The sequence below is a fragment of the Excalfactoria chinensis genome, chromosome 5, assembly GCF_039878825.1.
Source record: "Excalfactoria chinensis isolate bCotChi1 chromosome 5, bCotChi1.hap2, whole genome shotgun sequence".
Taxonomy (NCBI): Eukaryota; Metazoa; Chordata; class Aves; order Galliformes; family Phasianidae; genus Excalfactoria; species Excalfactoria chinensis.
Window position 1 is genome coordinate 875,079 of NC_092829.1, and position 23,033 is coordinate 898,111.

A 23,033-nucleotide genomic window follows, 5' to 3' on the forward strand; every position below is an offset into this window, starting at 1 on the left:
GGTTTCTAGTCTAGGTGGCACGTGGTGGTGCTGGGAGGTTCTGTGTTGTTCAGGTTGTGCCCAGCCTTCTGCAGGGCTCAGATGTTTCCTCTGATTGAGGCTGTTGTTGAGAGCTGTAGCTCAGCTGTGTGTTTGGTTCTCCTGTGTTTGGAGAGGGTGAGATAGTTGATATGAGCTGCTTGAATGGGAAGGTGGGACGGCAGCTGTGCCTCCTCTTTGTGTAGCATCCCTTCAGTTGGGCTCTGAAGGCATCTTTGGCCGTGGGAAGGAGTGGCTGTGCGGCCCTGCAGGCTGCAGCACGGGGTGGGTGCGTTCAGCAGAGTGCACCGCCTCTGAGTGCTGCTCACACCTTTTGGGTCCTACCGTGACGGTCCCAAATGCCTCAGGCCTCTTGCAGCATCAGAACTGCGCCTTCTGAGCTCTGCTGTTTGCATTCAGGGGAAACACGGCAGCAAAGAGACCGTGACGCACTGCACTGAGATCAGTGCCAACAGAGGCAGGAATCTGTGTGGCACAAAAGCGAGACCCAAGGATGCTCCGCACACAGTGAAATCATCGCCTTTACTCTGAGAAACGATAACAGTAAACAGGACAGCACAGAAGTAAAAACAAAGGGCGGTGTAAAACAGCACAGCTTGCTGATGCTTCTAGTTGTGTACGCGCAGTAAGCACGGCCCTGAGCAGCACAGGGCTGGGACAGGCGGTGTAGGCACTAGCACTTGGTTGCAAAATACACGGTATGCGGGATGGTGTTTGTCTGTTAAGGCTACAGCGTTTAATCTGCCGGGAACAGGGGAGGCCTGTTTCCTATCTCCTTGAATAGCAAAATCAAATCCTTCAAATGAGAAATGGAAATACTTTCACGGCTTACGGAGCAGAGCTGCAGGTGGGGAACGCGGCGCCTGTTCCTGTAATGGGCAGGAGCTCGTGTGGGAACTGAAGATCCACCTGAGTCCCCGGAACAGCCCCTTGGCGTTCAGGGAGTGACTATGGGGCTGGCCCCATAGCAGCAATTAGCAAACACAGCTCTGTGCCTGCACCCCGAGGGCTGTTTACAGCCGTGCTCCATAGCCGTGCTCCATAGCCGTGCTCCATAGCCGTGCTCCATAGCCGTGCTCCATAGCCGTGCTCCATAGCCGTGCTCCATAGCCGTGCTCCATAGCCGTGCTCCATAGCCGTGCTCCATAGCCATGACATGCATCTTCAGAGATAGGATGTGTCGGTTTGTTCTCAGCAGCAGAAGCAGCCTAACCTAAGTCAGCATCATTACTACCCCAGAACTCACTGCTTTACACTGAACAACACTGAGCACTCGCTGCAGATATTGCCGGCACTCGGACAGGTCTGTGTTTGGTGACAAGCCGTGTGTGACATACCCACATTAGCGGAGCCACACGAGTGTTTTGGTGAGTCTCCTATGGAAAGGGCCAGGATACAGCACACAAAAGGCATTTAAAGGACAGAGTATGTACACAGCGATGCTGTCTGGTGAGAGGACCGGCTGCTCCTGGCAGGTTCGTGGTGCCTGATGTGCCAGGATCACTTCTGCCACTGGCAAATTGAACCTGACAGATCTTGTCCAAGTTGGAAATGTGTTTTTTGATTTGCTGTGTTGTTGGGGTGGGAAAAAGAAGGGAGTGAGAGGAGCAGAACTTCTCCTTTCACGCCTCCCTGGGCACTACACTCAGGTCAGCTTTAGAGGGGCTGTTTCCCATTAGTTTGTTAGCTTCCAGCAGGGTCTGTGGGCCCTTCAGCCCCTCCTAAGCTGCCAGCACTGCACTCACCAGCACTGCGTGTCATGATGGTGTTGCAGCTGGAGAACACAAAGCTCCCCGTGAAGCATAACCCTGGTAACTGATAAATAACTGGTGACAGGCTTCATCAAATTCTGTGTGAAAAGATACTCGTTAAGTCCTATATTCAGTTATCAGGTAAGGGGAGGCATTAAGGAGGGATTTCTGAGAGCAAAGCCGTTTGCAAACCCAATGCCAAAGTGTCAGGTGCTGTAAGTGCAGGTGCAGCCCCCAGCCCCACACACAGCTCAGCAGCTGGGCTCTGTGGGGCGCTCAGCTGTGTGTGGGCTGCAGGAGCTGCCCCAAGGACACGGCTGAAGGGAACGAGCTGCGATGTGGGAAGTCAGCGGTCAGGAAGGGACGGTCACAGTGAGGGTGGTCGGGTTCTGGGGCAGGGCCTGGAGAGGTGGGGGCAGCCCAGCTGGAAGGGATGCTCTGACCGACTGATGGGGCCCAGAGCTGCTGTGCCAGAGGGCGCTTCTGGCTGAGGTGGTTCTGCTGGGAGATGTGGGCAGCAGCCAACAGATGGCTGCAGTGGCAGCGCTGCAGCATTCCACAGAGACTAAAGGAAAAAGTGCTCAGAAAAAGCCTCTATAAAGAACTGAGAGTGACCACTTTCTATTTCGGAATGCCAAGGGTGGTCATGGGGCTGCTGTGTGCGTCAGTGAGGTGAACTGTAACTTTTCCCCTCCGGTGTCAGTGAGTGTTAGTGCAGTTCTGCCTGTTTGGTCTCCTCTCGAGGTTAGTTACTTTGGTTGGATGCTTTTTGAGGTAAGCACTGAGAGCCTCTGCTGCACAGATGGGAGCAGAACTGGTCAGCTGGCTGGGCCTCGCTCCTGGTCTGCTCCCAGTGGCCTAAATCTGACCAGTCTCTTTAGAAATGAAGACCTGGTGTTTGTGTTTCAGGAGGTGGGTTTGACGCTGTGCTCTGTCCTGCTGGCAGCGGCTGTAGCTGGTGCTGGGGATCTGCCCTGGGGGCTGGGCTGGGGGAGGGCTCTGAATCCCTTATCCAACAGAGGGGAAAATAAATAAGGTGAACTCCTCTCTGTGGTGCTAAAAATCTCTGGAGGTTGTTTAGAAATGGTGGGAGCTGCGGTAGGAAATGGTGTCGGTGTCAGGCGGTACCTCTGTGTGCTCACTGAGCTGCACTGGTTGCCGTGCTGCGCTGACAGCCACGCTCCGTGCTGCCGGGGGCCTCACACCCAGTCCTGCCCCGGGGGGGGTTGTGGGTCAGGACCGGCTCTGGGGGGCTGAGCACCAGGAGCTGGAGGCTACGGCCTCTGCAGGAACCAGATCTCGTTGTGTCTGTTGGCAGCAGCGGGGTTTGTGTAGCCGGCGATGATGAAGGTGTCCTGCAGGCACAGCTCGGGGCTCTCCAGGATTTCTGCCAGCAGGTTTATCTCTCTCATGATGGAGTCCTCGTTGGTGATCCCTCGGAAGCTCCTGTAATGAGCAGCTTCTTAGCAGGTTCTTTCTTACAATCTGCAGCTCTAACAGCCTGCAAGTGTCAGCTCCTCTTCTAAACTATTTGGTTGTGATTCACAAACAACACTGACTGTGGCTGAGCTCAGACAGGTAACAGTTTTTCTTAGCTCAGTCCATTCAGCGATAGGCTGGATGGTTTGTCCCAGCTGCACAGAACTCTGTGCTGTCAGAAGCAGTTACACCTTATATTTACATGCATCGCCCCCCGGTTGTGCTGGTAGCTGTTATTCACTGAGTGCCCTCGTTTTGCACAGTGAGCAGCTTTAAAAAGGTACCGAAGGTCATGTTTGAAGTTTGTTAGCTTTAAGAATTTGGTTTGAAAAGCAAAAACCTTTCTTACCTACTATAAACAATAGTAGAAGGCCATTCTTCAATGATGATGTCGGAGTCAAAGGGGTGAGGTGGCTGATCCTGCAGCAGCTCGGGCAGGTAGTATGCCACCGTCACTGCCTGCCGCATCTCCGACTGAGACTCGTTGGTGTGCACGATGGTCACGATGGGGATGGTTATCCCCAGGTACAGCCCTGAGGACACACGGATGGCTTTTAGAAGGTGCAGTTTGCACCTCAATTTGCAAATACGCAGTATTAGTGAGCACTCCTGTCTTCATACATGATCTCACTTTACTGCTTCCCTCCACTTTGGGATGGTTGTGTTTATCTTGCACATTGCTCGTGTGTCATGTTTTAAGTATTTGGGAACAAAGTGTAGGCAGGACAGCGGTCTGCACTGTGAGTTCTTGTAGGGTTTGCTGTTGACAAACACGGTGCTTCATTTCTATGTGCTGTAGTAAATGCAAGTCTACAAAGAAGAGGCAATGCCACTTCTGCTGTGAAAGCTACACCATGACAGCCTGCAGCATACAGGGCCAGCCAGCAGCAGTGCCATGCAGCTGTGGAGGTCTGCATGCCCTCACAGTGGTGGCCTCCTTCAGCTGTTCTCTAATAGCAGGTGTGTTGAGGGAGCTGCCCGGTTAGTGTTGTGCTGGAAGGGCTGCATTGCATGACAGTGTTGGTGGATGTGGGGAGATCTACCTGGGGAGAGGAAAATAGAAATATCCCTCTGACAGGGAGGAGCCAATGTGTCAGTGTGCTACTTTAACTGTAATGTAGGATGGTGGCACCAATTACCTGAGGAGTTCTGCTCACAGATGTACCTCATGAGCTTCATGAAGCCCAGGCAGATGCTCTGCTCGTACTGCTTCTCCTTCATCTTTATGCAGGCCCACTTGGCCTTCCCGTACTGACGCTTTTCATAGAGCAGGTCTCCGAGCTGCAAGCACAGGAGGAGAATTGTTTGGTATTGGAAGTTCACTGATGTAACAACACACAAGCAAGCAGAAGTCATAAAGTCATACATTATTCAGTATACATTCAGTATACATTCAGTATACATTATTCAGTAGCTTAATTATAAGGAAATGCTGTTCTTTAGAGAATAGCGAGCACAAGGAATGATTGGGATTTATGTTTTGGGTTTTATGTTAAATTAATTCTACGGTGTCACAAGGGCTGTGATGCCCCTCTGTGCTCTGCCATTCCTGCTCGGTTCCAGCTCACACAAATAGGGAAGTTCGCCCATGCTTGGAAAAGCGGTGACAGGTTAAGAATGGAGTGCAGTTACCTGAATATAACGCTTTGCATGTACAGCACCCAAATCCTGAGCAGGTCACTTAACGTTATAAAGGAACACGGCTTGGGAGTCTGGGTTTGGATCCCGCCAAGTCTGTTACAAAGAGAGCAGGGACAAAGAGAGCAGGGAGCGGTACCGGTACCTTTTCTTTGCGCTGGATGAGGGTGAATGGGATGCTCTGCCGCTCCTGGGGGCTGTTGTTTCGGGTCAGCTGCTGGATGGGCTCTGCCATATCTGCAACAAAACACAGCATTCCCAGGTTTAGATGTGAAGCTGCAGAGACGCAGTGGGACATTTCATGCTGCCTTCTGTCAGTTGAATGGGAGCAGACTCGGTGCTTTCGCATCACCAGGCGCAGGCAGCAGCTCTTGCCCATGTGCTGTGCATACAGCTGTGTCTGCTGGGGGGTTGGCAGTGCCTGCTTTGGCTCTGTGCAGATGGTGCTGCCCATTCTAGCAAATCCTTCAGTGCTGGATGCCTTCACATGAAAAAGTAAATTGCGTCAGCTGCTCTTGTTTGCAAATGCAAAACAAAAAAACAAGATTGTATTTGTCACGCAAGCCCTGTTGTTAAGGCTGGGAGGGTTTGGGTGCTGAGGCACTGCACAGGTTGCCCAGCGAGGTGCTGGATTCCCATCCCACAGACAGCCAAGGTGAGGGGATGGGCTGTGAGCACTGATGGAGCTGCAGGTGTCCCTGTGCATTGCAGGGAGCTGGACCAGAAAGCCTTTAAGGATCCTTTCCAACTCAAAGCATTCAGTGATTCTGTACATCAGCAGAGGGCACCAAGGGTACAGTGGGTGCAAAGGATGCTGAGATGCCATGGGGGGATGGAAGTGCGTTGCTCCCACCACAGCTGTGGGCAGGATGCGGTGATGGGGGAGCAGGAAGCAGACAGAAGTTAGCAGAGAAAATTCTGACTGTGTATGTAAAGAAAAGGCAGCGATCAAACCCAGCGTCCTGGGTATGTTAAGGGACATCTGCCCTTGGAAACTGCAAAGATGGACGACTCTTAAGGTGTGAGATGTTTGTTTCTTTAAAAGCACTGAAAGTACAGATAAGGGAGAAGAAAAGTGTCCTGTTAAAGAGTGAGCAAAACTGGAATTCCTCAGTGTGCTTCACTGAAGAAATGCATCTTCTCAAGACGTGATTGTTTCACAAAGGAACTAGAATAGAACTTCTCTGTGTCTGCTAATTTGACTCCATTTCTTTTTGGTGCGTAACAGTTTTATCATAGAATCAGGTTGGAACAGACCATCGAGACCATCAGGTCCCCTCACCATCCTACCCCTGTGCTGCTGCCTCTGGTTGGATGCTGAGGACATCAGGTGCAGGCTTTGGGAGGCCTGGAAGGGGCAGAGGGCTGCTGCTGGAAGCCAGCAGTGATGTGGATGTTCCAGCAAAGTGAAGTACAGCAGCAAGGTGGGAGTGGAGCAAAGCAGCTGTGCTAATCATTATACTTCCCAGCTAAGGAAGGAGGAGCTACGAGATTTGGTTTAGTGGCTTGTGGTAGCAATGGCAATGGGAGGACGGGTGGAGCAGATGATCTTGCAGGTCTTTTCCAGCCTTGTGTTTCTATGATTCTTAGCTCACGTGGCCAGTGTCTGTACCCACGTGTGAAATACCGGCACATCCTTGTGCTTCTGTTTCCCTGTGGGTTTGCGGTTTAAATGTGGCTGCAGTGAGTGTATTTGTGTTTGTCTCTGGCTGCAGTTGGTAAATAGGCTGTGGCCAACCCTCACAGGCGGCTTCAGCAGCTCTGGCTGTAGGGTTGGGCCTGGCGATGCAGAGCCCCTCCACCAAAGGAGCCGCTCCCTTGTATATCTCCAAGCTGAGGCAACACAAGCATTTGTGCGCTTGGGCAGGGGTCAAGAAACTCGATTTTCCTACACAGTGTTTGTGAGTTTCTGCCGTGTGTCCCCATGGCGTCAGACACAGGAGTGCAAAGGACTGGAAGCTTCAACTGAAGGTTCCTTCTTTTGTGTGTTCCGAGTGCCCCAGAGCCTTCAGCAGGGAGGCGGGCAGGGTGCTGGGGGCAGGCAGGGGCTGGGGGCACAGGGCCGCAGGGAGGGCAGGGTTAAGGAGCAGAGGAATTAACAGCCTGTGTCACTCGGTAAATCTGGAGCTGAGCTGGGAATCAAACCCACATCTCCCGGCTCTCAGTGCAGGGTCCTACGGCTGTTTGGAGCAGTCTAGACCCTATTAACAAGGGGCAGAAAGATACACTGATTTGAAACCTGTTTTTGTAAATGTCATTAGGAAATAAACTTAAAATGCAATTAATGACATTTAAAATTGCTCTCCTTGAGCGCTGAGGGAAAAAATAGCACGTTAGGCTTTAGCTCTGGATTTGTGGAGTGACGAATTAGAAGATATTTTAGGGCCCTGGAAACCTTAACTCTATTTCTGATTCTTCCACCGCTAAACGTGATCAGATTCTTTCCTGCATGTTAACACACGGGATAAGTTCCAACCAATGGAAGTCCCTTCAGTTTTGCTCTTCACTCCACAGATCCATGCCCACCAGCACAGCGGTGCGATGAGCACATAACACTGAGCCCTGCACGGCACTCAGCTTACATGGCTCAAAGCAACGGAGCTGCTTTGGGGACAAATGCTCTCTCAGTCCAGGCTTGGGCACCTGGATGCTGGTGTGACAAGACGAGGCGATGACAACGAGTTGTAGCAGTGCACCTGGTGAAGGCTTGGCTTAATTACATTGTACAATTGTAAATTAAGTTATGAAAGAGTCGTATCACAGCCTATGGGGAGGTATTGTGAAAGAGGCAAACCTTTACCAAGGGGTTTCTGTAGGTGATGCACACTTGACAGCAGCCCCTTCCTTCTTTCCTTCCTTCCCCCGCGGTCCCTTCCCTGCATGCCCAGCAGCCTCCGTACCCACAGAGATGTGCTACTACTGCCCGTGTGGCATAACCTCAGCATGGGGAGCGTATTGGAACTGATGGAAAACCACGTGCAAGTCAATATCTGAAGCTTGATCTGGAGCCGGGGTGCTCAGTTCAGATCCTAACACTGCGGCAAGTGGATGTTTTTCATGCTTAACAGCTCTCTTGTTAATCTCGTTATAATTGAGAAATGTGAAGGAACTGCTGCAGCACGTTTTCTGCTTCTGCTGGGAGTAGATAACGTGGAGTTCCCAAGCCACGAGAGCTGTATTGCACCATCCTACACCTGTACTTTCCTTTTGGCTGCGGGGTTTGGCATAGGCTGCACCACGGCATTACTGTGGTCTTGCTAACAGTGACAAATTGAACTGTCAGTCCTAGAAGCGTGGTGTGCAAATCTCTCAGTGTCTGATGTTTGTAGGAGGCTGATGGCGCTCTGTAACCCTTACAAGGTGCTAACAAAAGCTACTAGCAAGACATCTTTCTGCAAGGCATGCTGTCACCACGCAGCAAGGTGCCAAGCTTGCAGCAGCCCAGAACTACGGTGACAGGAGCAGTTTTGCTCTTATTTCACAGACTTTACCGCTAGGCTACAGCAAGCGTATGCTCTGCTGTTAAGATGACAGTGCTCTGGCTGCACAGCTACCAGCAGCAGCAAATAACTCCCGTGTTTTTGTGTGTTGTGGCATCAGCTGCTTGTGTGGAGCGGTGGGTTTGTCTTCACTGAGAGCCGTCCCTGTTCCTGCTGGGACTCCCAGGGCTGGGGGTGCTCTTGCTGACTGCATGTGCCCTGCAGGATAACAGCTCCCTGTACTTGGAATGGAGCCTGTGGGCTGATCTGAAGGGCTCTTTCTGCTTGGTGAGGGGAAACCCAGCCTGACAGCCCAGGCAGGAGCTGAAGGAAGCCCCTCTGTCCTGCTCTTTGTAATGCCTGCTTCACGTTAGGAAGCAAACCTTTTATAGGAGAGTAACCAAAACATGGCAACGTGCTGCTTTTGGCATGTGCACTGCTTTTGACTTTAAATACAGGATGAGGGGAAATGGCTTTAAACTGTAGCAGGGTAGATTTAGACTAGATATTAGGAAGGAATTTGTCACTGTGAGGGTGGTGAGACGGGAACAAGTTACTCAGTGAGGCTGCGGATGCCCCTTCCTTGGGAGCTGTGAAGGCCAGGCTGGATGGGGCTGTGAGCAACATGGGCTGTGGTGGTGTCCCTGCCTACAGCAGGAGGTGGGAACGAGATGGTCTTAAAGGCCCCTTCCAGCCCAAACCCTTCTATGATCCTCTGAACCTGATACCCTAAGGACCCCTCAGTGAGTACTGGAGCCCAGGGCTGCCCTGCTGCTGCTGTGCATTCAGAGCTCCCTCAGCCAGGCTCAAGGTGTGCTGCTGCCCAAGGAGCCACCAGTTCTCCTTGTTCAGGTGTCAGAAAGGTAACATGGAATTTGTTGGAGTGACTTGATAAGGAGGGAGAAAATGAGCTCGTGTCCTCTGTGCTGGAATAAAGGAGTTCATAGGGAACAGTAGTTCCTTTTAGCAGTACTTGCAGTCTCTCAGGGGCTTGCTGCCTGCCCCCTCTTTGAAGGCTCCTTACAAGCCCAGCAGCAGCGCTGAGCATCCCTGCTGGGCATTACTGTGTGCAGAGGCAGCTTGTGCTCACGGAGCCATGCATTTACTAGAGCCTCTCATTTTCTATGTGCTCAACATGCAACGTGTAGAACTTTTCATTGGGGCAGACCTGGCCGGCTTGTCAAAAAGCCGATCTCAGCCTTTAGTTCCCTTAAAGCTGGAACCGAAAGACTGCTTACATTGAAAGCAGACGAGCCGTGCTCTCGGCTCGCCCCGTCCCTAAGACAACCTGTAGATTAATCCTGTAGTTCGGGGACAGCCGATGTAACCTTTAATTAAGGCTGTAAGCCCCCGTCGGCTCCAATTAGCGGGAACGGGTTGAGCCCCGCGGCTCGGAAGGCGAACGGTGGCAGACCCGAGCGCCCCGCCCCGCGACCGGCCGTGCTTACCGCGGGGCACGTCCACCTGGTGCCCCCTGCCCACGCTCTGCCAGTAGCTCAGCAGCCGCTCCTGCTCCTCGTCGTCCATGCGCTCGGCCGCCTCCTCCTCCAGGCTGCTGCCGTGGCTGTGGTACGCCGAGTCGGGGCTCTCCTCCGCCATGCCGTCCAGCTCCTCCAGCGTGATGGCGGCCGGGCCGCTCGGCTCCGCGCCGCTCATGCGGCAGCCGCCCGTCTCCATGGCGCCGGGCTGAGCCGAGCCGGGACCGGCCGCTTTATAAAGGGCTCCGCGTGGGCGGGAGCGGGGGGCGGGCACGGGGACAGCGCCCAGGTGTGTGTGTGTGTTTGTGTGTGCATGTGTGTGTGTGTGTGTGTGTGTGTGTGTGTGTGTGTGTGTGTGTGTGCGTGTGCATGTGTGTGAGTGTGTGTGTGTGTGTGCATGTGTGTGCATGTCAGTGCATCTATCTGTGTGTACCCGTGTGTGTGTATCTGTGTGTGCAGGGCACAGCTCCAGCACTGCCCTCCCAGCCCGCAGTGTGCACACAGCAGCTGCCCTTTGCATTGCCTGCTGCTGCCAGCTCTGCTCGGTGCAGGCCATGAGGGTGTTTGCATTTCATGTGCTCTGGGTTTCTAGTGAAGGTTCACCTTCCCAGCTCTGCTCCTTTCCTCTCCCATCTCCCTTTCCTTGCTTCTTTCTTTTTTCCAGTTCCTTTCCCTCCCGTTCCTTTTTCCTCCTTTCCTTTCACAGCACTTTTCCAGCTCCTCTCTCTTTCCTGTCTGCTTTCCCTTCCCAACTCCTTCCCTTTTCCCGCAGTTAATGGAAGCTGACTGCATGCACAGTCTGGGAGTCATCTTGCTCTTGAATATCCAGCTTTGGGATTTGACAGCCACACGGTGCTGTGGGTAGGAGAGAGGCACGCAGCTCCTTGGGATGTGGAAGGCTGTCCCAGAGCTGGCCCTGACTCTGGGCTGTGCAGGGAGTGTGCAGCTCTGCGTGTAGCTGCCCGTCTTTGGTCCCCAACGTTAATGAGATGTAACAGTTGGACTCCTGTGTCCCAGGCACGAAGGGGAAGCCATGGGGCTTATCTTTAAGGACAGGGATTTCTCTCATGCACTGTTGAGATGCCTGTGGGAGCAGAACATGTGTTGGGGATGTAGCTGTAGTGTCTGAGATGTGGCAGTTCTCCCTCCCAGGCTCGGTTACCTGATCCAACAAAGTACTGATTGCCGGAGGAGCAGGAGATGTGCAGGTCCCAACAGACTGAAATAGTTCTGTGCTGTGCTCCTGGCAGCCAGAGGTGGCCAACCAAGGCAGGTTGCCTCCTTGACAGCCTTGCTTGGTGATACGATTGCATGGTCAGCTCCTGATGTGCAGTCACAGCATTCATGGAGCTGAGCTGTGGCAGGTATCAGTCTGTTCATCAAGGTGTTCCTACCTGGGGCAGCTGCTTGGCTGCAGGTGCGTGAAACAAGACACTGTATGAATGATCCACATCACAGCAACACCTTGAACGAAGCTTCGGTACGAGCACCAGCCTCACTTGTGTGGGTAGGACATTTCTGCATGGTTTGGCAAGTTGAATTACTACAACATAATCATGGCACCTCAGCTGGCTGCCGGCCGGTCAGTGCTCTGAGATGGGCTGCCTTCTCATTGCTCTGAGATGGGCTGCCTTCTCATTGCTCTGAGATGGGCTGCCTTATGGGCCTGGTGTGTGGAGGCTCTTCAGCCTACCCTGCAGGAATAGCTCTGATGCTTTGTAATGGAGAACAGTTCCAACCCTTGTTCAGGCATCATCTGGAGGGTAAGCGGCTGCTCCAAGAGAAAGGCTGATAAGAATTTAAGGTCCTCCTTCAGAGATCTGCTCTTTGTTCATTTCATTTGGCTTTATTCTGTGGTGTGCCTGGTAGTTTAGTACCACAGGCTGCCTGATAGAGTGCTGAAGATGTGCTGTGGGCTGTGTGTGGTGCTGTTACAGCACAGGGCTGTTTCTGGAGCTGGGCAGAGCAGACTGTTGTTTGGGTGGGTTTTTTGGCTTGTTTTTTCCTGCAGCTGCTGGTTCTTGGTGGATTTGTTAGTGCTCCATTCTGGGTGTTTTCCCCACAGCTTGTTGCTTTGTGTACACAGGAGCAAATGTTCAGCCTTGCAAATTGAGGATACAGAGCATTCTCAGCAAGGTGCTTCATTCTGCCCCGTGCAAAGCGATGCCGTTCACTGATCTACAGGTCTGTATAGAAATACCATTTCTTCTCATAACCTCTAAAGTAACAGAGGAAAAATATTCTCAGTGAAGTGAATTGAGAAGTACAAACCGTAGGCCTTTTCTATAGCTTTTAATAAGTGAAATACTTGATGATCCTTGAGATCCTTTCTGACCCAAGGCGTTCTGTGATTTTATGGATTAGCATCAGTGTGGCAAGGAAACTTTGAGAGGAATAAAGATGTTGATTGGTATCAGTTTTGGAGAACTGGGAGATGATCTTAAAGGCACCGTTCCCTTCTGTGTCCCTGTTTTTGCTTTGAGGGAGTTAGGAATATGTCGGCACAAAGCTCACGTGTAACCGCACTCTTCACCCTTACAGTTAAGGTTTACTTGTTTGTCACAGCACTGAGATACACAGTAACCCAAACTGAGCACCAGCTCCTTCCTCAGGCATCTTGTGCTGCAGCCCCACACATTTCTATGTTAATAACTGCCTCCTGCATCACACCTCACAGCCTCGTGTCCTCCTCTATCAGTTCTGTGCTTGGTGTGGTTACAGTGGTGTGGCACGCTGTGTGCTGGAGCTGGGAAGGTTCTTGTTCTGCCAAAACCTTTCTGTTCTTGGCACTTTTAGTGCAGCATGGGTAACTTCACCAGATGCCTTGTATACATGGTAGTAAATCTGTCAGCTGTTTTAATTGCATTTAGCAAGCTAGAAAAAGTCATTAGTCCTGGCAAGAAATTCATCTAAACAAATGTAATGTAACATGTCAGTGTTTTGGAAAGGTTCGGGAGACCTAATCCAGGAGTATTATCTTTTCAATTAGAAATAAAGGTAGGGAGACCAGATAAAAGTAATCACTCTGAGTAGTGCTTGTTTCTGTATCTCTTCTAAGTAGGTTATGTTTACTGTTCCTGTTAGTTTGGAAGCTCCAGGTGCCTGGATCCTGCTGTCTTTTGTAATAGCCTTCCTTGGTTTGTTTTGCAGAAGATGATTAAATTGGACACCGAGCAAACAGTGCCAACATGATTTTCTTGCATGTTATAAACCAGGTCAAGAGAGGAAACATAGAAATACAAGTAATTGGAAATTAAAAAACAAAAACGTTATGCAACAAAAGTAACAGAAATAAAAAGGAAATAACAGACCAGAGTAGAGATATTACGCTCATGTGGGCTTCAATTTTTAATTAAAGCATTAACTTCTGTTCTAAATAAATATTTGCTTGCACCAGGTAAATGCTGCAAGGAGGGGAACGGCTGTTTGTGAGGGTGGGCAGTGATAGGACAAGGGGGAATGGTTTTAAAGGGAGACAGGGGAGGTTCAGGTTGGATCTTTGGAGGCAGTTTTTCCCCCAGAGGGTGGTGACGCACTGAACAGGTTGCCCAAGGAGGTTGTGGATGAGCACTGTGGGCCTTTGCAGCACAGGCCATGCTGTGATTCTATGATTCTGTTTTATCTTTCTGATGGAAAGGGGCCTTGGTGTGCTGACGGACAGTGGGCTGAATATGAGCCAGCAGTGTGCACAGGTGGCCAAGTAGACCAGTGGCATCCTGGCTTGTATCAGGAATGGTGTGGTGAGCAGCACTAGGGAGGTCATCCTGCCCTGCACTCAGCATCGGTGAGGCCTCACCTCGAGTACTGTGTTCAGTTTTGGGCACCTCAGTACATGGAGGACGTTGAGGTGCTGGAGCAGGTCCAACAAAGGACAACAAGGTTTATGAAGGGCATGGAGAACATGTCCTATGAGGGGAGGCTGAAGAAACTGGGCTGTTTAGTCTGGGGAAAAGGAGGCTCAGGGGAGACCTGATTGCTCTCTTCCAACACCTGAAAGGTGCTTACAGCAAGAGCGGGGTTGGTATCTGCTCAGTGGTGACAGGACAAGGAGAAACAGCCTCGAGTTGTGCCAGGGTCAGTTTAGGCTGGATATCAGGAAACACTTCTTTACAGAAAGGGCTGCTAAGCATTAGGATGGGCTGCCCAGGGAGGTGGTTTTGTCACCATCCCTGGCTGTGTTTGGATGTGGTGCTCAGGGCCAGGACTGAGCAGAGGGCTGTTAGTGAGGGTTGGACGTTTGGGTTGTGGTTGGACTTGATGATCTTGAAGGTGTTTTCCAACCTGAGCAGTTCTGTGGTTCGATGCTGTCCCTGTAGGAAGGCGCAGGGCAGCCTGAGGTGCGCCGGTGTTTGGAATTGAGGCTGTTTCTATTATTTCTCAGCAGCCTTTATCTGTCGTAATCCTCTTAGCTGCCGACTGCAGCGAGTTGTTTTTGAAGGAGCTGTGGGCCTGCAGCCAGCAGCGTGGAAATTCCCCAGCACCGTGTTTTCTCAGTTTAGCTTTTGCTTTCACAATTTTTCCTTCGCCCTATCAAAGTTCTCTGTGTGCTTTTTGTTTCTGTGGGATTAATGCTGCTGGAGCTGGTGGCGGCAATCATCGCCTCTCCCTTTGCTTGGGATTTACTGCTTTGTGCCATGCAGGCTCCATCCACGGAGCAAGGAGCTGAAGCAGCACCTAACTGTGAAAACAGCCAAGGCAGCAGAGAGCAGTTAAACTAACTGCTGCTGCTTGACAGCATATGAATAGTGCGGCTTTTCATAATATTTGTGCGACTTAATGGGCTCTGAAAACCCAGCACAGCATGAAATGCATGCGGAGGGTGAATGGAGCGTTGTTACTTAGTGTTTGAACGTGCATCACAGTTTTAAAATGGCTTTTGTTCTCCTCTTAGGGTATTTCATCTTCAGGAACTGAAGACATTCTTAAGTCAGCGTTGTGTGAAGCCTGAAAGAGGGAGCTGTCGTTGTATTCAGACAGACTCGGTTTTCAGCAGGCTGGGAGAAGCAGCAGCTGGGTTAGGGGCTGTTGGGCTGCAGCCTCTGTGCTGCGGTTGGGCTGAGCTGAGTCAGGCTGGGGAAGCACTGCATGCACTGCATGCACTGTACGCAGCTCTCAGGGGCTGCCCGCTGCCACACAGGTCAGGGCTGCCTTTGGACAGAGGCATGTCGTGCTGTAGTACACTGAGGTGATTTGGGATCCGCTCGCCAAGTGGGCTGATGGATTGTGAGTCATTCTGTAGAACAAATCTGATTACCCCAATTATTACAGAGTTAGTGCTCCCGCAAAGCTAAGTCTGTATAAACAAATAAATAAATAAGTCCCGACCAGGCTGAAAAACAAAGAGGAAAAACAAGATTATGGTGAGTTAGTTCAGGTCAGCTCCCTTGGTTCAGCAATGTGGAAAGCAGGTGCTTGCGATGTGTGCAAATAAATTGCCTGCTGGCCGAGGGAAGCAGGGCAGCCTGCGTTCTGGGCCACGCTGCTCACCTCTGCTCCCACCACTGCCACACGTTTCAAACACCTTCAGCCTGGGCTGGCCGTCTGCTGGCGCTGGTTTTGTGGAGAAGGTCGGTGTTGGCAGCAGGTGGGGGAGCTGCCATGGGGGGCTCAGATCCTTAGGGAGCCGCACTGTGGTAGTTCTGCTGCATGGAGCCCGGGAGTGCTGGCTGTGCCTGGTACAGTAACAGGTTGTTTTGAAATCAGTACCACCTGGTTTTGAAAAATTCAACAGCTCAAGTAAACGAAAGTAAAGTAAGTGAGTGGCTTGCATCCTATTGCACAAGAGAGGTAAAATAAAGCTGTGGAAGAGGCTAACCATCCCCATCCTTCACATGCCTTGTACTCTGCTGTGTTCTGTTTGCAGGTGCTGGAAGCGTTTGCTGGACGCCTGATCAAAATGGGAGTTTTATCCAGGCGGGACATCCCCAGCCTCACCAAGTACCAGATCATTCTGGCGAGAGACCAGTACAGGAAAAACCCGTCCCCACAAAACGTGGTAAGTGTCATCCTTTACTTCACGTTGTACAAGTAGTAAATGAAAAGCAATACTTCAGAGTTCATGAGGTTTCTTGGTGTATTTAAAGCTAGGTTTCCAATGTAACGTTCTGTTTTCAGCTGGAATAAAACATGCCTACTTGTTCCACAGTTCTTGATTCTATCATGGGAGAGTTAAAGAGGAGAGCCACTTTTGTGAACCAGAATGGTTTGAGAAGCTGAGCTGTGGTCCATGATGACCAAAGTTACACTTTCCCCTCAAAATGAGGTTATGCACCTCACGGAGGGCCCAAGTCCTGCAACCTGCTGTAGGCTGTGGCAGGCAGAAGCTCTCTGTGTGCTGTGTTGCTCTTTGGCTTGTTGCTCAAATGCTCGTCTCGTATTTGTTATACGAATGGCGCTGTGATTCCTGCTGGTTGTCATCTCCCTGACTTAATGGTGAGTCGGTTTCATTTTTGCAGGGGATGCATCAAGGCGTAATTGAGGGAGATTTTGCACTTTGTATCAGTCTGTATCACGGTTACGAGCTGCTGCAGCAAATGGGAGTGAGGTCGTTATTCATCTACCTTTGTGGAATTATGGACGGATCGAAAGGTGAGCAGTCTTCAGAAGCGTCCTTCCTTTGTTCCTCTGCTCCTCAATTAATTTACCTCCTCTGTCTTGCTAGCTTTGTACAAATCAATTAGTATAACGAGTGGGTTGCAAGTCTGGTAGGTGTTTGTTTTTTGCTTTGACCCTATGGGAATTGCATGAACCCAGTGCTACAGACAGAGTACATCTGGGGAAGCAAATGTGCGTGTGTGGCAGTAATTTTGGAAAAATAATAAATAAGGCTCCAAGAGAGCACCAGTTAAGTAAGTGGCAGCGATATCTCAGGAGAGGCAAAGTGCTGAGCAACAATTGATTTCAGGTTGTTGTTCTCTGATGATACAGAACTCTTGTTAGTGCTGGAGGGCATCTCTTGTGCTTCCTCCATTCTCAGTCCCCTTAAATTCGTGTCAGCTGTTAAAAGGTGACAGAGGGAAAGCATTTCTAGTAACCAGTTTTTCTGTTCTGGATTTGGTACATTTACTTTCCCATTTGAATAGAACAGAATTTTTTTCTGCACCGTCAGAAGGTCATTCCAGAAACCCGTTTGTTCATTAGTTTGTGGTCTGTTGGTTTGAGCTTTCAGAACTAGGTTTCTTCTTTGCCAGTTGGTTAAAGAAGCCGCAGAATTTCTGGATGGTTTTCCTTGTGCCGAGTGGTTGAGGTAGAAGTTTTCAGTTTGCCCAGGGACCGCAGGCTTCCGTTCCTACAAACCGTTCTCATCTTTCAGTTCTCCAGCAGCATCTTCCCTGAGGAAATACTGGCTCTCCACAATGTTGGTTGCATTTCCTGAGCTAACTTGTGCTGTTTTGTTCTTGAAAGGAGTTTGCTGCTTTTGAGAAGTTTACCTGTTGGGCTGCAAAGGTGAGGTTTGCTCTGGAGACTGAATGCTGAGGTGTTTTAACTTGTTTTAACGCAGGATTAACTCGTACAAAGAATGAACTTGGTCGCAATGAGGACTTCATGAGGCTGTACCAGCAGCTGGCAGACATGTTTGCAGACGTGTGTCAGACTTCAGCAAATGGAAATCTTCACAAGAGTAGATCAGGTCTGTATTTCCCCTTTAGGGGCAGGATATTGACTTCCTGTTTGAAAGAAACACTGAGTGTTTCTGCACAGTTTGTGGATGCAGGAAGCTCTGCATTCTGATACACCTGGCTATAGCGTTCTTTATTTGAGATCACTTTCCCCAGGCTCCTCCTGGTGTTTCCCATCTCTTGGTGGGTTTAACTACCTCCTAGTGAGTTCCGTGTTTGAAGTTTTTAATTTAACTTAAAACGAAAGGTTAAAATATTCTTATTTGACTGTGCGCCTCTTGCAGTGTGACTGTGACACAACAGCAGCTTTAAGGAACTGGATTTAACCAACATGTTTCTGTAAATAGTTCAGTACAGTTTTTGTTCAGGTGAACGCAGTGAGTGTAGGCAGCAGGCGTCTGTGTGCCTGATACTGGGGAACTGCAACAGCACAAAACGAACTTCACTGAATCTTTACAGTTGTGGCAGTTTCATTTCTATCTCTAATTGCTTTATGTCTTTTTTTTCAGTGTCTGAAAGTAAAAAGGAGTTTATTTACAGTCATCCGAAATTAAAGAAATTGGAGGAAATAGTAATAGAGCACTTTGAGTCCCGGAGGGTGGGCGGTTCTGGTAAGTACTGACAGCTCCAAGGAAAAGGAGTGAACGGGTGAAGGTGCTGACAGTGAACAGAAGAGCCTGCTGGCTTCATTTGTTCAGGTACTTCTTGTAGGCAGGGTGTGCTGGTGGATACTGTGCTAAGTAAACTAATTGGCTATGGTACTGTGCTCTAGATTGTGTTCCAATGTGAATTACCTGGTCTGTTGATGAGAAATTTGATGAACTCAAATAGAGCATTGAAATGTGGTTAAAGTTCTTGAAGGGAGACAGCTTTGAGTGTGACACAGTAGGAAAGATGCTGTTGTTGTCCTACTGCTGACACTTGTGCTCTAGAAGGTACCTCTATGTGTGTCAAAATAAAGTATTAAAAAGTGCAGTATCTAGAAGACAAGTTTTGTCTCTGCGTAGCATTAAGAATATGCTTTTGGTTAAAGGTGCCTTGCTAAGAAACCCAATACAGGTGCAGGTCTTTTTGCCTTTGCTTTGAAGCAAAGTGGGAGCTGTGTGTAACTCGTGAGATGTGTCTGTTGTTTAGGGGGATCGTTGTTTTTGTGTCACTTACAGAAGCATTTTTCTGTCTTTCTTGAATTAAAAGATCAAACCATGTCCGGAAGCCCATCTGTGAGCACCAGGGTGATGATCTTCTCTTCATTTCGGGATAGCGTGCAAGAAATTGCAGAAATGCTGTCCCGGTTCAGCCCAGTTGTCAGAGTGATGACTTTTGTTGGGCACTCCACGGGAAAGAGCACGAAGGGCTTCACCCAGAAGGAGCAGCTTGAGGTAAACAGCTGGAACTTGCAGCTGGAAGTATTTATAAGGAATATTAATTGTATAAATACGATTATTAACATGGATTGTGTGGTGATGACCGAGAATTCAAGTGTCATTGGTGCATTCCTAGGTAGTTCAGTTGCTTTCAGATTATCCAAAACTACACTTAGTAAACAGAATGTAAATGGCTGTTTATAAGGTGGGCAGCGATAGGACAAGGGGGAATGGTTTGAAACTGAGACAGGGGAGGTTCAGGTTGGATCTGAGGAGGAAGTTTTTCCCCCAGAGGGTGTTGACACACTGAACAGGTTGCCCAAGGAGGCTGTGGATGCCCCATCCCTGCAGGCATTCAAGGCCAGGCTGGATGTGGCTCTGGGCAGCCTGGGCTGCTGGTTGGTGACCCTGCACACAGCAGGGGGTTGGGATGGATGAGCACTGTGGGCCTTTGCAACCCAGGCCATGCTGTGATTCTATAATCAAACAAAAATACTTGCTTTGGGGATTTTTTTTCCTCCTAGATATGGAAATAAGATATATCCTGAAGTTCTGATGTAGCAGAGTTTAAAAAGAAATAATTGTAAAGCTGGGAAGATCAATTTTAGAAAAATACCATGGTTAGAGTCAGAGTAAGGTGTTCTTATGTCCTTGGTTTTAGAATTGAAAGGCTGCACTGACAGTATTCATATCATATCATATCATAGTATCATAGTATCGTGCGAGTTGGAAGGGACCTTAGAGATCATCGAGTCCAACTCCCGGGTTTCGAGCCCCCTGTGTAGCAAGGCGGCACTTCTACCCCTGCGCCACAGTATTAGCGTGTGGTATTTGATCACAGTGAAGGAATCGAGACATTTGGAAAGACTGACTGAGTTTTGTAGTTTAAATATGAATTTCTTTCTAGTTCAAAATCTGGCTAAACAGAGAAGTGTGTACTGGGGGCGTTCAGGCTAATTTGTTAAATCCATTCTTTTCTTCAGGTGGTAAAACGCTTCCGTGAGGGTGGCTACAACACGCTGGTGTCGACGTGTGTCGGAGAAGAAGGTTTGGACATTGGGGAAGTCGATCTCATCATCTGCTTTGATGCCCAGAAGAGCCCAATCCGGCTGGTGCAGCGCATGGGCCGCACTGGGCGGCAGCGGCAGGGCCGGGTCGTCGTCATCCTCGCCGAGGGGCGCGAGGAGCGGGTGGGTGTGAGCCTCCATCACTGGGAGATGAGAGGGGCCTTGGGGTTGAGATGGAGTGCTTGTGTTAGAAGCTGGGCTACGTGGGAGTGCTATGTCTTGTTTGAGCATGCTGGCAGGTATCGTAGCCTACAGTGTACGTCAGAAAATGTGTGTGCTTTCTCGGTGCTAAGAACTTCAACTTTCAGGTTGGATATTAGGAAAAATATGTCATCTAAAAGAGTGGTAATGCTCTGAGGCATGTTGTGCAGTGAGTGCTGGGTTCACCATACCTGGAGGTGCTCCTGAGCCGTGGGGATGTGGCACTGAGGGACGTGGGCACTGGGCATGGTGGGGTGGGATGGGTTGGATGAGGGGATTTTGGAGCTGCTTCCCAACATTAATGATTGTGCGATTCTAAGCCTTTGGTGTTAGAAGTGCTTCGTTTGTAAATGATGAACTGGGATGCAGAAAGCACAGGGTGTTTGTTTTGCCAAGGTTACAGAGCAGACCATGGAGGAGATGGGAATGCAGTGCTGAGAGCTGGGGCTGGAAGTGCCTCGCTCTGAGCTGCTGACGCACCGTGCTCTCAGAGCAGTGCTTAGTGGCAGCAGCTTGCGTATGAGGTCTGAAGAGATCAGCTTAAGTGGAAATCTACTTTTGCTAAATTCCTGAATCTCAGCACTCAACTCTGAGCACAATTAATCTCCTCCGAGTGCTGGCTGCCCCTTGGGAAACAAACGTACCGGGGAGAGCTAAGCTGGGAGCTGGGAACTGATCTTCAGCTGTGCCAGCGGGCTGACCAGGGTCAGTCCACAGCTGCATGACTGCAAGCTTAGGACCCAAGATGACACAGTAGTGCTTAGGTGAGAGGAAGCCTGGGAACCCCTGGGACAGCTCTCTTTGGTTGGATTGGTTGCAGTCTAATATGAAGCTGCATTTTCACATTTTCATCTTGCAACATCATCTTGAATGCGAGGCATTTGTAGGCTCTATCACTGTTCGGGCTGAAAATGGATTTTGTTCTTTGTTGGGTTTGGTTTTGTTTACTTGCTAGGCTGGTTCCCAGGTGGGTTGGGTTTCATGACTGTAAGCTTTGAGACCTGTGTAAGCTAATGGCTGCAAACCCCAGGTTTCAGAGTCTTACTAATATTTGGTTTATTCCTATCAACGTTGTGCCTCTGATTTAAATGTGTAGGTAGCTGGAATTTAACTGGTCAAAAGAACCCTGTCTGGGGGGGAAAAAGGCTTATTTGAAAGGAAGAGAATTTAAAATGGAGGTGAATGTTATTTGTAAAGAGATGTTCTCTTATGCTGCTTATGGAGACTGAAAGTTCCACTCTAGTGGGATATTGAGATGGTCCCTTACATTCCTTGATGCTTTCTTTAAGCAGCTGCATTCCTATGGAGTTCTGTGCTATTCAAAAATCTTGTTCCAATTGCGTTCCATAAAACAACTTTTCTGACCTGGGCCAGGATCTCAGCGTGTAACGGGGTGTCTGTGGGCAGTTTAATGGAGCTCACCATTAACGCCTTCCAGCTTTATTCAGGGAGCTTCTCCTTGTGCCCAACCCTTGGAGCCCTGCTTTCCAGCTTCAGCTGTCACAAGAACGTTGCTGCTGCCTCCAGCAGAGCCCTGGAGCAGAGGGACTCAGAGCAGTGTGTTAGGGCAGGGGGTGTGCTGTGGGGACTGGATTCATGCCTCAGTTTCTCTGTTCTCATCTTGGTTTCTCTGTTGCGCAATGAAAGGAAGTGTAATAAAAGGACTTGAAGCACGTACGATATTAACTAGTAACTTTATACCTTAATTTGCTTGACCTCCTTTCATTCTGATGTAATCCAATTTACATCATCCCTGTATCTATTGCAGATTGCAGATTCCTCCAGGCAAGGGCTGTGTTACTTGTAAGCGTTGTGCCTGCTTCTGCCTGACTGATAGAATGTGAAAAGCTGCATGTTGTGTTTCTATTTGGTCTTATTTGCACCAAGGAGTTTTAAGGCACGTCTGCAATTGAAAGAACAGTCACTGTTCTTTGGTACCTCTTAGGATTTTTACTCTGTTTGCTTTGCACGTCTTGCATAGGCACAAGGAGATGATAATTCAAATTTAATTTGACTTCCGTATGTTATTATGGAAAAAGGAATTAAAAGGACTTGCAAGCTGTTTTAAATGTAACCATTGTCAGGCTGTCTGCACAACTGTACTGCTTTATTGTTTACATTGAGTCCTGTTGCTCCTCTGCTGTGGTTCCCATGGTGTGGATGCATGCTGCCAGCCCTGAACTTGTGGGTCAGGAACTTGAGCACACCATTTTGTTGATCTAACTGGCCAACTTGATTTGTTTTATCTGTGTTTGAGGGGGGAAAAAAGCTGGTAGAAATTCACTGCAGTACGTTCCAAAACACTGAGTGTTCCATACAGGGGAGAACTTCTGTCCTGTGAGAGTGGCGGAGCGCTGAGCAGGCTGCTCACAGCGCTACTGGAGTCTCCTCTGAACATATTCAAGACCCATCTGGATGCCACGTGAGCAACCTGCTGTGGCAGGGGGTTGGGATGGGTGATCTCCAGGGAGCCCTTCCAACCCCTGCTGTTCAGTGGAAGACACCACAGACACTCAGGTGTTGTTTTGCTTTTGATCAAGCCCTGTGCATTTCAGCAGCATGTGACCTTTCCTTTCTCTTGCAGACTTACAACCAAAGCCAGTCCAACAAAAGGAGCATCCAGAAAGCTATTTCAGGAAACAAAATGCTTCATTTTTACCAGCACAGCCCGCGGATGATTCCAGAAGGCATAAATCCAGAGCTGCACCGAATGTTTATTACTGCTGAGAAATACGAACCAAACGATTCAAGAAGGCTTTCCAGAGGGAGACCTAGTTCTCTCCACCATAAATCTGCTCTCTTCTCCTCTGTCACTGGTAAGAGGATTATGGTGTTTTCTGTAAGCACTCTGCAAGCTGCTACATCATGTTGTTATCTTACAGCGTATCAGAAGTGCCTGCTCACATGAGTTTGGGTCT

The 23,033-nt window shown here is 49.6% G+C and overlaps 2 protein-coding genes across 2 annotated transcripts in view; one reads left to right on the top strand and one right to left on the bottom strand.

The window, feature by feature from the left end:
- Positions 1–542: 542 nt before the first annotated feature.
- On the bottom strand, positions 543–10,141 carry LOC140253423 (heme-binding protein 2-like). Its single transcript, XM_072338985.1, has 5 exons — positions 9,835–10,141; positions 5,053–5,144; positions 4,409–4,550; positions 3,619–3,802; positions 543–3,236 (listed from the first exon to the last, which is right to left on the bottom strand). Exons 1-5 carry the CDS (start codon positions 10,061–10,063, stop codon positions 3,065–3,067), a joined length of 819 nt encoding a protein of 272 aa, XP_072195086.1. The 5' UTR covers positions 10,064–10,141; the 3' UTR covers positions 543–3,064.
- Positions 10,142–15,281: 5,140 nt separating this feature from the next.
- The window catches only part of FANCM (FA complementation group M), a 32,728-nt gene continuing 24,976 nt past the window's right edge, over positions 15,282–23,033 (top strand). Inside the window, exons 1-8 of the mRNA XM_072337367.1 lie at positions 15,282–15,431; positions 15,728–15,859; positions 16,320–16,452; positions 17,366–17,494; positions 17,993–18,094; positions 18,678–18,862; positions 19,831–20,037; positions 22,700–22,931. Of these exons, the coding sequence (XP_072193468.1) occupies positions 15,282–15,431; positions 15,728–15,859; positions 16,320–16,452; positions 17,366–17,494; positions 17,993–18,094; positions 18,678–18,862; positions 19,831–20,037; positions 22,700–22,931 (1,270 nt within the window). The remainder of the gene's footprint in view (positions 15,432–15,727; positions 15,860–16,319; positions 16,453–17,365; positions 17,495–17,992; positions 18,095–18,677; positions 18,863–19,830; positions 20,038–22,699; positions 22,932–23,033) is intronic.